The sequence below is a fragment of the Eimeria mitis genome, genomic scaffold (genome assembly GCF_000499745.2).
Source record: "Eimeria mitis Houghton genomic scaffold, Emh_scaff483, whole genome shotgun sequence".
NCBI lineage: Eukaryota > Apicomplexa > Conoidasida > Eucoccidiorida > Eimeriidae > Eimeria > Eimeria mitis.
Genome location: NW_013573130.1, coordinates 6,395 through 19,000, shown reverse-complemented (window position 1 = coordinate 19,000; position 12,606 = coordinate 6,395). Strand labels below are relative to the sequence as shown.

Below are 12,606 nucleotides of genomic sequence, written 5' to 3'. Positions count from 1 at the left end.
ACCCGCTCACTTGCTTCAGATCCTGTTCTCTCCTTTTCTGTTTCATCATCTTTTCTAGCAACTGAACAGACACAAAATATTATTGCTGGTCCTTGTGCTGCTGCTACTTTCGCTGGCGCTGGTGCTGCTGCTGCTCATGGTGCTTGTTGTGCCGCCGTTGGTGTTATCCGCTGGTGCGTTTCTGGTGCGTGTGCGCTGCCGCAACTACTGTTAAGTTAGCGGCGCCTGCATCTGGTACTGCTGCGGGATCCCGTGCTGCTGCTGGCGCCGTTCCAACTAGTGCTACAGCTGCTGCTGAAATGCCGTTGAAGATGCACTTACACTTTTGGGTGATGACGCGATGGTGCCTTCCCCATGATTCGGTTTGTGCAACAACAGACATTCAGGTACTGCGGCTCCCACTGCTCGTGATGCTCCCTTTACTGGTATTGCTATGGATGTAACGGACGCTTATGAAAGCAGAGAACGTTGGACGAATTCGATGGAAGCGATACCTGGTCACTACAGCACGGCCTAAATTGTCTCTGCTGTTGTCTTCCGATGCATCGCTCCACACCTCGTGCAGGCAGCCAGACAAATCGAAGCACCAACACTCCCGGGAAGCACGCAGGCGCTACAAACAAAACGAACAACAGCCACTGTCATTCTGGCAAGTGCAACAGCGTCAACAACACCAGCAGCCTGTGGGGACACCGAGTGGGAGCTGGCCTGCGATGTTGGCAAGTGCAACAGCGTCAGCAACACCCGCAGCAGGTGGGGAGAGCGAGTAGGAGATGGCCTCCGATGCTTGCACATCACGAGGATTATCACGCTAGCTTTTTCCGCACCATCCGGTGCCCTAGGGCCCCGAGATATATCGTTTCAGCTGCTGTTCCATCAGACATGCAGCACCTCAAGGCGAAGCAGCACCTACTGTACGGCTCTTGAAGCGTCACAACGATATGGGCGGGGCTCCCGAAGTCTGCTGGTTGCACTAATTTTGTATGCAAACCTGATTATTTCATTTATTTTACATTCAAGTCTCTTTTCATTGCTCCAATATGCAAATGTGATTATTCCCATTGTATCATATTTAAATGTGAATGTTTTTTTTGTACTTCAATATTTTTGTTTCATCTCTACATCTTTTCAATTGTAAAACATGCAAATGTGATTCGTTTCTTTATATCATAGATAAATATGTTTTATTTCTCCTAGTTGAATATCTTTATTTCATGGTCATCTGTTTCTTTCATTTACCTGATATCTAAATTTGCGTATTTCTTTTTCTCACATTCAATATGCTTCTCTCATTTACTTCGCGTTTCTCTAGGCCCCTTCGTTTCTGTAATTCGAGCTTCAGACTAGGGTATTGGTCAATACCGACCACATTCACTGTGCTGCGCGAAATCTCCTCTGCAGACTACAACAAGTCTCAGGTGCTCTGACAAATGTTGGATAGTGTGCGCATACTAACTAGTTGGAAACTGCGTGATCAATGCACCTTAATTGAAAGAGCTTCGCAGTCCTGACCATTGGTTGCAAGTGGTCTGTCGGATGCGCGAGAGGCACACCGCTAAGCGGAGATCTTTGTACAATGCAGGCTAAACGGGCAAGTAAAGAAACTTCAAATTCTCGTCGAGCACATGGAGACAGGCCTTCCTGCCGCCTAGCGCGTGCTGCGTTGTCTCGACATCTGCCTCGGCCGGTCGCATGATACTTCCTTGAAAGAGTTAATTATTTGCTTCGTTACACAAACGGAATAGATAAGTTGAGTTGAAAAGTATTTTATTGCATTTTCAAATATGTAAATGGTGAAAGGGAAAACCAGATGGACCCCTCTAGTGTAATTTGTCCAGGAGACCATCAGCTCGTGCATTTACACTGATTCGCGTGGGGCCCCGGACCTTCGACCCGGAACTGCCGTATTGCAGCAAGGAAGATCACAAGACCTCGAATATCTCAGGGTATTCACTCTCTACCTTGCTCGTAGGCTCTCGCAACCTATGGTCAGTGTAGTGCCTATGCACTACAGAAAGTGATCGCCACCAGCCCCCCTCTGGGCCCCTGGAGGCCTCCTTCAGGGACACTGGGCTATCTTGCCGTTATTATTATCAAAACAAATAAAAAACGGTCTAAACAGCGGCTGATTTATTACCGTTGTACCCTCTTCGCTTCTGCTGGGGGCCCCCCTGCCGACTAGGGAGGCGGGGGGCCCCTCTGCCGCCTGATGGATACCGCGGGTCCTTAGATAAGCGGGGCTTAGTTTGTTTGAATCAAATATATTATGAATTCATGTTTGAATAAAATATATTATGAATTCAAAACAATAATTTTTTGTAATTAGATGAAGTATAAGAAGGGAAAAAAGCTGTGAAAGGGGACGTTGTGGGCCCCAACAAAGGCATATAGGGTAGGGGGGCCCCCAGCAACAAGGCCGGGGGGCCTCAGGAAGCAAGCATCTGCTGCTGCCTTTGAGAGCAGACGTACTCGTCATGGCTGCCGTGAGGGGAGGCCCTGCTACGGCTACTACTGCTGCTGCTGCTGCTGCTGCTGCTGCTGCTGCTGTGGCTGCAGTGTCGCCTTGCAGCGGAGAATTGCTGATGCGCCTCCGAACCCCTCCATCTTCTGCTGCAGCGCGAGTAACAGCACCAACTGCAACAGCAGCAGCAGCTCTAGCAGCAGCAGCAGCAATCAGACCAGCAGCAGTAGCAGCACCAGCCGCAGCAAGACCAGCAGATGCTTCTCGATTGCGTGGTGGATTCGGTCGGACATCAGGGGGTCCCCCCAATTCTGCTTGGTCTTCCTGCTGCAGTCCTTTGGATGTCTTTGCTGCCTGGGGGCCCCTCGGGGTGGGCCGCTGTTTGCGCTGCTTTGGCACCAGGGGGGTGTCTGTACACTCCAGAGAGGCAAGCACGGAGGTGCTGCCTTCTCGCCTCGTCCTGCCCCCCGATTTCGTCTTTCCCCAGGACCTTCCTGTCAAGGAACAAGGCAAGTGCAGCAGCAGCAGCAACAACAACAGCAACAGTTAGAGCAGTGGTGGTTGTAGTAGCTGCACGAGCAGCAGGAGTAGAAAAAGCATCATCATCACCAGCAGCAGCAGTTGCAGCAGCAAGAATGACCCTGTTCCAGTCAAAGCAGAGAAGCGAAATGCAGAAGCAGTAGTAGCTGCAGCAACAGCAGCTGTGACACCAGCAGCAACAGCAGCAGCAGAGTATGCCAGTTGTTGTTTGTCTTGATTTGTGCTGCTGCAGTATTTCTGCTGCTCTCAAGGGACTGCCCTTCTTCCGCCTACTGCAGAGCTTTAGCTGCAATTTCCGAGCGTGCGCTGATGCTGCGAATTCTGTTGTTGTTGCTGCTGCTGCTGTTGTTGCTGGTGCTGCTGTTGTTGCTGGTGCTGCTGTTGTTGTTCGTGCTGTTGCTGCTATCGCTGTTGGCTCTCCTGATGCCGGTGCTGCTGCTGCTGCTGCTGGTACTCGTGCCGCTGCCGTTGCTGTCGTCATTGCATTTTTGTTTAAGCTATGCATGGCCGCTTTTCACTGCTGAGGTTGTTGCTGCTGCTCTTGCTGCTGCTTCTATTCTTGTTGCTGCTGATGTTGCTGCTGCAGGGGCCAAAGACATGGACAAGAGGGACCTTCTACGTTTCTGTCGTGTCATCGAGGCTCGGCGCCGGAGACGCACTGCAGCAGCAGCAGCAGCAATTGCTGATGCTGCTGCACCGCGGGGCGATTACACCTCTCCAGCGGAATCAGCATCAGCAGCAGCAGCAGCAGCTTCAGCTCCTTTTGGTGTTAGACAGCGGGAGCAGCATGCGAACAATAGCGGCAACAGCAGCAGCAGCAGCAGCACTGCAGAAGAGTTGGCGGAGAATAAGGCGCTGCAAGAAGTGCTACCCCATGTGCAGTGCCAGGTGACCACTGGTCATCCTAAACCCTAAACCCTAAACCCTAGGATAATTCCTTCCCCTTCCCCTCGATGTTCTTTGCTTCGTTGCTGCTGCTGCTGCGCCAACCCCGAGTGGGGATTTGAGTCGAATTTGTTTTCGCAATGATGCTGCTGCTGCTGCTATTCATACTGTTGCTGCTGCTGCTGCTGCGGCTGCTGCAGCTAGCTGCCATGCCACTCAAGTCTGCTCTGGAGGTCTTGAAGGCGACGCGAGGAGACATGCGAGTTGTTGCTGCTGTTGTGCTGATGCTGCGGGGCTCTGCTACTGCTGCACCAACAGACCTTGCTGCAGCAGCAGAGGAGCTTGCTGCTGCTGGGGTAGATGATACAAAGGCTTTCGGTCCATACTACACCCTAAGCCCTAAACACTAAATGCCAGATGGACCCACTAAGCTGTCGCGTTTTTTGCCGCTGCTGTTGCAGTTGCTGCTGCTGCTGGATTTCGTGCTGCTGCTGCTGTTGCTACTGCTGCTGCAGTTGCTCCTGCTCTACCTTCCGCAGCTATTGCTGCTGTTGTTGCACTAATAGCTGCTGCTGCTGCTGCTGTTGCTGCTGTTGCAGAGTCCCTCGACAGGAGCTGCTCCGAGTGCTTCAGCCTGTGGGGCCCCACAGACCTCACGACGTTCATTGCTGCTGCAGCAGAAGTCCATCTGCTGCTCCCGGGGACTCTGCAGCAACTTGCTGCGCATGCGCAGAGTGTTGTTGGTAGTAAGCATCCACTACTGCTGCTGCGGCTGCTGCGGCAGTCGCTCTAGCTGCAGCAGATGCTGCTTCTTTTCTCGCCCCCGCTGCGGTTGCTGCTGCTCCTGCTGTTGTGGGTCTACAGCTGTCACCCCTGCTGGTGCAGTGCTGTTGCTCCTGCTGCTGCTGCATTCTTAGACTGCTGCAGCAGCAGCTTTTGTTACGGTTGCTGCTGTTGTGTTTGCTGCTGCAGGGGCATCGCTTGAGGACCTTGCGCTGCTTCTGCTGAGCTGTCTTCGTCTACAGCGTGTCCCTCAGTCTCTTCGCTGTGCTGCTGCAGCGAGGCTGAACGCGGCCGCCGACAACGCACCGCAGCAGCAGCAGCACCACCGGCAGCAGCAGCAGCAGCAACAGCAGCAGCAACGGTTGTACACAGACATTGGGGGGTTATCTTCTCGTGGTGCTGCTAACCTCATTGCAGCAGCGTCCCTTCTTAAGCTGTTTCTGCCTAAGGATATTATGGTAGGTTGTTGTGTGCTGTTGCTCCTGCTGCTATTGCTGCTGCTATTGCTCCTGCTGTCTCTCCTATTGCTGCTGCTGCTGCTGTTGGTTCTGCTTCTGCAATTGCTGCAGTTGCTGTTGCTGTTGCTGCTGTTGTCCTTGTTGCCTTCTCCTCCTCACGCTGCCTCCTTCAATGCTGCTGCTTCTGTAAGCTGTTTGTGCTCCTGCTTCCTGTTGCTGCAGCATTTGCTGCTGCTGCGGGCCTCCGCAGACCACCTCGACCTGCGGCAGCTGGCGCAGGTGCTGGGGGCCCTCCTGCAGCAATCAGAGAAGGGGGGCCCACTGCCCCTCAGCTTTCTGCTGCATTCTGCTAACGTAACTTCCTCACGAATTGCTGCTGCAGTTCTGCAGCTGATGCAGCACCAGCAACACCCGCAACAGCAGAAGCAGCAGCAGAATCCACAGGATGACTCGGCAGCAGCAGCAGCAACACTGGACCCAGTCAGCTGTTGCACTCTCCTACATGCATTTGCAGCGGGAGCAGCGGAAGCAGCAAAGTCAGGTAGCGACGATTTGCTGCTTCCGCTTACTTCGGTGCAGAGACTGCTGCAGACATTCTATGTGCTGCAGCAGCAACAGCAACAGCAGCAACAGCAACAGCAGCAGCAGGAGCAGCAGGTGTATCCAAAGTCGCTGGTAGACTATCTCAAGTCCCAGCAGCTAGCAGCCGCTTCTTGCAGCATTCTAGGGACTGGACCAGCAGCAGCGGGAGCTACTAGGTCTGACGCAGCAGCTGCATCTGCAACAGCAGCAACAGCAGGTGCTTATGAACCCGAAGCAACAGCAGCAGCTCCTGCTGCAGCAGGACCTGCTGCCGCAGCAACGGTAGCAGCTCAAGCTGAAGAAGCAATGCTTGATATTCCATTCCGGGCCTCTGTCAATAGGTGGACGTGCATAGGGGCCCTTAGCCACGAGCTGCTGGTGCTGCGAGACACCTTGCTGCGTGCTGCTGCTGCTGCTGGAACTGTGAATGCAGCGCAAGCAGACGAAGCAGCAGCAGCAAACGCAGCAGGAGAAGCAGCAGCAGCAGCAGCAGCAGCAGCAGCAGACGTGGACGCTGTCTTGAGAACAAGTGGAGACCTCTGGCGCCGAGCCGCTAATGCGGAGACACTGCGGCAGATCGTTGAGAGCCTGTCAACCCAGCAGCAGCAACAGCAGCAGCAGGAGCAGCTGCAGCAGCCGGTATTCTCGTTGCGGCAGCTTATGTCCCTTGCCTACTCAGTGGTGAGCAGCCGCTGTTCCTGGTGACCCTGACTGTTTAACCCAAACCCTAGACCCTAGACCCTAAACCCTAAACCTTTGTCTCTGTGGGGCTTGCAGGGGTCTACTTCACTGATATCTGCTGCTGGCTTCGGCCATCATGAGTCTCCATTCCTCCAGTGCCGCCGTGCAGTTGAAACGGCTGCAACTGCAGCAGCAACAGCAGCAACAGACGCAACTGCAGCAAAGCTTCAGTGCGACGCTCTGAAGGCCATCGCCGTGGCTCTGCAGCAGCAGATACAGCAACAGCAGCAGCAGCAGCAGCAGCAACAGGTGCTGCCGCCCCCCAGGACAACTGCCGAAGCGTTGCAGCAATACGTAAGGCCAGCGTTGTTTGTGTGTTGGTTGCAGCATGAGCGTATACAGCAGCATAGGCTGCTTCTGCTGCTACAGTTTCTGCTGCTTGTACAGCTGTTGCGGCAAACTGTCTCTGTCTCTGTCCCTCCTCCAGGTCGTCAGCAGATACTGTCTCCGTGTGCTTTCGATTCCTCTGGGTAGTGAAAGAAGGGGACAGGGGGCCCCTTGGACTCAGGATGCCCCCTCGCCTCTGGGGGGCCCCCCACCGTTACAGCTAAGGAGCAACAGGGTAGAGCGGGAGCTGTTGGCGGTGCTGGGCGGCAAGGGAGTTTCTCTGACAGTAAGGGTTTAGGGTCTAGGGTATAGGGTTTAAGTCTTGGGTCTGTGAATTTAGGGTTTGGGGTATATGGTTTATAGGGTGAGAGAGCAGAGAAAAGAGGAAGCAAGAGATGCTGCCAACTGTCTCCTGTTGCAGGTCGGTCCCCTGATATGTCCCCACGTGTTGGTTGCAGCTGCTGAGTTCTCCTGCTGCGTGGCTTACTGCTACCTACCTCCTTCCTGTCTCCTTGTTGCTGGGGGTGCATCAGAGACAGAAGAGACAGCAGGAGCGAGTGGCCCCGGCTTACGCACGGGGAAGACAGTTGAAAGAGGAGAAACACTGACAGTAGAGACAGATGAATGGGGCCTCCTCTGGCTGGGGGCCCCGCAAGCGCTACAGACAGATACAGCAGCAGTCATCAGAACCCTGCAGCGGGAGGGGTGGCGGCTGCTGCTGCTGCCGCACAGCATATGGCAGACTGCTGCACCCGCTCACAGAGCAGAGGCCTTAAGAACAGCAAGAGAAAAAGCATTAGAACAAACGCTGTAAGCTTGCTGCTGCTGCTGCTGCAGTTTCTGCTGTGGGTGCAGCAGCAGCGAGTGTAGCTGCAGTTGGTGGTATAGCATCTGATGCAACAGCAGCGGCAGCAGGTGCTGCTGCTGTAATAAAGAAATAAAACAAAACCTCTAGAGCAGCAGCAGCTGCTGCTGCTCTAGCAAACAGCAGCAGCAGCTGCTGCTGCTGTTTGCAGCACCGGCATCGGTGCAGAGACAGGTTTGCGGGTGCAGCAGCAGCTGCGCACACACAAGTTTGTATATCTTTTTTTATTTATATGTTTATCTTATGTTATTTAATTATATTTAGTTGCTGATGACTTTTGCGAACTAAAGTAATAAGTAATTGAATGCAATCAACTGAGTAGTATAATTAAATATGTAAAAATTAAGGAGAATCAAACAATCTGTAGGTAAATATGTAATAATTAAGTTATCAGTAATTAAATATAATTAACTAAGAAAGAAGTAAATATATATGGACAATATATATCGGCAAGTAACTATAATTAAATATTCAGTAATTAAATATAATTAAATATTCAGTAATTAATTATAGTTACTTGCCGATATATATTGTCCATATATATTTACTTCTTTCTTAGTTAATTGTTATTTGATTATATTTAAATATTCAGTAATTAAATATAGTTAAATATTCAGTAATTAAATATAATCAAGTAACCAGTAATTAAATATATTTGACTAGTGTAATCCGTAATTAAATACAACAAAATAATCAGTAATTAAGTATAATTGATAGTTGCCGATTACTCTCTCTCTCTCTCTGTATATATATATATATATATATATATATATATATATATATATATGTACCGGCGCGTTAGCAAACAGAAGGAAAGCAAAAGCAAACGAACATAGAAACATAAATAAACACTGAAAAAAGAAAAACGACGGCAGCAGGATTCGAACCTGCGCGGGCAGAGCCCAGTGGATTTCGAGTCCACCTCCTTAACCACTCGGACATACCGCCGACTAGGGTCACCCCCCAAGCCCTTTACGGATTAGGGTTTAGGGTTTAGGGTTTGGTGTGCTTCGAGTCTATCTCCTTAACCAGTTGGACGCATCACCCGATTTGTCTCTGTTTTGTTCTCCTCTTCTGTCTCTGTCACTCCCTTTGTCTTTGCAGCTCTCTCTGTGTCTCCTTCGCTGTTCTTTCTCTACCTCTTTTTCTGCCCCTCTCTGTGTTGTCTGTCTCCTTTTGCAGTGTATAGGCACCTTTAAATATCTCTCCTCTTGACGCTGCTATGCATCTGCGTGTGCGCTCGGGCTTGTTTGTGCATTTCTACTGTCTGCTTCGACGAGCAGTAGAGATACATTCTCCAATCAGAACAGCTAGCTGGCTATGCCCTGCAGAGGGGCCCCAGCTGAAGCGGGCCTCTCAGTAACGAGCCCGAAGGCAGAAAAGGAGACAGAAANCTCTGCAGGGGGGCCCCAGCTGAAGCGGGCCTCTCAGTAACGAGCCCGAAGGCAGAAAAGGAGACAGAAAGAAGACAAAGAGGAGACATAACACAGACACAAGAACCAAGAAGGGGACTGACGGACACCCGAGACAGAGACAGAGACAGGACGGGGACAGCTGCTGCGAGACAGCGATGACACAGACACAGAGGCAGGCGCATGGAGACAGACGAAGAGACAACTGCAGAGACAGAGACGAACAATATAAAGTGGCAGGGAGACAAACTCCCTCAAATATAATACAAGGGAAAAGAGACATCACAATACGCGAAACAAATTCGCTGTCAGTCAAACAAACTCAAAGACGGCTAAAATGCCATCCATTTAAAACCAAAGGCACAGTGCCTAGCTAGCGAGCTAGCTAGCCAGCTAGCTAGCTCGCTAGCTGGCTTCAGTGCAGCCTGTGAACTGGCTAGCTATTTAGCTAGCCAAGGGGAGCTCTGCCCCCATGTCTCGTTAAATAGAATGCTGACAAACAGAGCTGCACTGCCACTGAATCGTCGACCCGCCCCGGCTAGCCATCTGATGAAGTGGGCGGCTATGCAGGTAGCTAGCTAGGTGGCTAGCTAGCTATCCATATATAGCTGGCTAGCTAGCTAGCTGGCAGGGTAAACGGGGGAGGAGTTTAGGGACGTAAGTTGCGTGTAGGGTATCAGCTAGCCATATAGTTCTGTCTAGCTGCGGAGTGTCTGTACAGGTGTTGAGTTGATTCGTTTGTTGTTTAAGCAAGGGGAGAGAGAGTTGCCTCTGCAAGCCCCTGGCCGGGGGGGTTATCTAAGAGCTGTGCTAACACATCAAAAGCCTGCAGCGCTGCAGTCTCCGATGGGAACGCGATCCAGCGGGAGACAAATATCTGCTCAAATAAATCTGTCTCAGCTCTGTCGTCACGGCCCAGCAACCAGCCCCCTACCTTCGTCTTCCTTAACACTTGCCAAGGGCCCCTCTGCTGCTGCTGCTGCTGCTGCTGCTGCTGCGGATGCTGCAGCTGATCAGGTTCCCCCCCTTCCTGCAGTGTGGGATCGCCAGCCGATGAAACCCCTTGCTGCTGCTGCTGCTGCTGCTGCTGCTGCTTGTTGAGGGAGGAAGTGGGGAGGCGTGAGCCCTTAAGGAAGGCGGCCAGCGCTGATATGTTTCGCCCGGGCCCAGAGGAGCTGGTCTTGATTGTCTGTGGAGGATCTACCTGGTTAGGCTTTGCTGTTTTTCTTGCTGCTGCTGCTGCTGCTGCTGCTGCTGCTCCTGCAGGTGGAGGTGGCGGCGGTGGTGGTGCTGCTGCTGCTGCAGCTGCTGTTCCTTTCCGGTCTGCTGAAAGGGGGCCGTCAAATGCAGCAGAGATAGCAGAGGAGCTGCTCTCAGAGAATTCATCGTCAAGCTCCTCTTCACCTTCCTCGTCTGTGTAGCTGCTGCTGCTGCTACTGGTGCTGCTGCTGCTGCTGCTGGTGCTGCTGCGGTAGCTCGTGCTTGATATAGAGCTGGCTGAAGCGGCTGTCTGCACCTGCGCGTCCCCCTGATGAAGCAAAAGCACGAGCACAGCTTACTAACGCATGCAACAGCAGCAGCGGCAGCAGCAGCCGCAGCGAGAAGAGAAGCACCACCAGCAGACGGGAGAGCAGCCGCAGCCGCAGGAGCAAAAAGGCAGGCGGAATCTCAGCAACAGGCGCAGCAACAGCAGCAAGACTATAAGCAGCAGCATCAGCAGCAGCAGCAGGATCATCAAGAGCATCACGCGGAAGGCAAGCACCGGCATCAGCAAGTTCAGCGGAGCATCAGCAGCAGCATCAGCAGCACATGAGCAGCAGCATAAGCAGCGGATCAACAGCAGCAGAAAGATAAGCAGCAGCAGCAGCAGCAGCAGCTGACGAGTTCTGCTCTTTGTTTGAGTCCTTCTCTTGTTTGTCTTGCGAGCCCATCATCAGGTGGCGGTCTGCTGCCTTTGGCTCTGAAGTGTAGCACGCGTAAGAAGAAGTTGCAGTGGTGATTGGTGTTGCTGCTGGTATTGTTGTTGTTGCTGCTGCTGTTGTTGCTGCTGCTGCTGTATTCCTTTACAACACGCAGCTCAGCTACTTCTCCTCTATAACAACTCCATATCACGTGTCTCCCCTCTAGCAGCCCCAGCTTTCTCAGCCCGACAGCAAGACAGAGTTGGAGTCTCCTTTTCTTGTGGGGTCTCTCCTGGTGCCCGTTTCTTTGCATATGCGGTTGCTGCTGTAACTGCAACAGGGGGCCCCCTGCTGATACCCATGAGGGGGCCCCTGTCTCCTCTTCATCCCGCTGTCTATACACCGGAATCGTTAATAATAACTGAGCAGGAGGAGAACGAGGAGACCGAGGAACTGAACTCTGAGTCAAAGCCAAGGGAAAGCTGTAACTCTCAGGCCGCCAACTACCAATACAAAATACACGACGCGGACGGACCTAAAACATATCATAAACACCCATGTATATATATATATATATATATATGTATATATATATATATATATATATATGTATGATGATGCATGCAGAGATTTGCATGCGGAGATACACGTGGTAGATTCCTTATACCAGCAGGATGGATGTACGTACACCCCAAATCCTACTCAGCAGCAAAACAGACGAGAACGCTAGAGCCCACAGAGAGAGCAACAGCAGAAGCAGCAGCAGAAGCAGCAGCAGCAGCAGCATCAGTATTGGCAGTGAGCAGCAGCAACAGAAGTAATACCCACTGCAGAAACCGCATGCTGAGCAGCAGCAACCGGAGCCGCAGCACCCGAAGCAACAGCAACACCAACAGCAGCTGCAGGAGCAGCAGCAATGGCAGCACCAGCATCAGCAATAGCACCAATAGGAGCAGCAGCAGCAGGAGCAGCAGCAGCAGCAGCAGCAGTAGTGTGAGCTTACGGATTCTAGCATAGGAACAGCTTGAATTTGGTTGAGTGCTCCAACACAAGAAGATGAGAGAAGTAATAGAAGTGATGAGGGGACACCGAAACAAAGAGACCCTAGTCCTGATGCTGTACCTATTGCTAATCCTTTTGTTGCTGCTATTAATTTATCTTTTTTCGTGGAGACAGATGGCTGCGTCAACTCCATCTGAACAGCCTTAAAAGGCTTCCCGCAGAAATTCGCCAGAGACAAAGCAAACGTAAACGCAAAACCCTTGCCCCCGCTCCTAAACAACACATACACACAGACACATAGACACAGGGTATAATATATATATATATATATATATATATATATNATATATATATATATATATATATATATATATGTCTATCATTTAGATATCCTATCTGCTGTATGCTATGAGTTATCTGCTATTCGTCTGCATGTAAGCTGTCTCCTCTCTCCTATCTGGAACATCCTCTATCTCCTGTCTCTTTGTCTCCTATCGGCTGTCTCTTTATATCTCTATCTCTCTATCTCTTATCTATCTCTCAACATTTCTATCTCTTTAAATATCCATCTTTCTAACTCTGTATCTCTCTATCTCTCTATATCTCCACCTCTATATATCTTTATCCCTCCATATATTCGTGTGTTTAG

At 51.3% G+C, this 12,606-nt stretch overlaps 3 protein-coding genes across 3 annotated transcripts; 2 read left to right on the top strand and 1 right to left on the bottom strand.

Annotated features, from left to right (window-relative positions):
• Positions 1 to 2,474: 2,474 nt before the first annotated feature.
• EMH_0013850 (uncharacterized protein) lies at positions 2,475 to 3,011 on the top strand (the record flags this gene model as incomplete). The annotated part of the gene is made up of 1 exon (XM_013499936.1): positions 2,475 to 3,011. The coding sequence occupies one exon, from the start codon at positions 2,475 to 2,477 to the stop codon at positions 3,009 to 3,011; it is 537 nt and encodes a 178-aa protein (XP_013355390.1).
• Positions 3,012 to 3,598: 587 nt separating this feature from the next.
• On the top strand, positions 3,599 to 7,591 carry EMH_0013840 (uncharacterized protein; the record flags this gene model as incomplete). The annotated part of the gene is made up of 8 exons (XM_013499935.1): positions 3,599 to 3,889; positions 4,087 to 4,264; positions 4,486 to 4,632; positions 4,859 to 5,127; positions 5,239 to 6,390; positions 6,487 to 6,744; positions 6,878 to 7,063; positions 7,199 to 7,591. 8 exons carry the CDS (start codon positions 3,599 to 3,601, stop codon positions 7,589 to 7,591), a joined length of 2,874 nt encoding a protein of 957 aa, XP_013355389.1.
• Positions 7,592 to 9,799: 2,208 nt separating this feature from the next.
• On the bottom strand, positions 9,800 to 11,268 carry EMH_0013830 (uncharacterized protein; the record flags this gene model as incomplete). The annotated part of the gene is made up of 2 exons (XM_013499934.1): positions 9,800 to 10,582; positions 10,936 to 11,268. 2 exons carry the CDS (start codon positions 11,266 to 11,268, stop codon positions 9,800 to 9,802), a joined length of 1,116 nt encoding a protein of 371 aa, XP_013355388.1.
• Between the last annotated feature and the right edge of the window lie 1,338 nt (positions 11,269 to 12,606).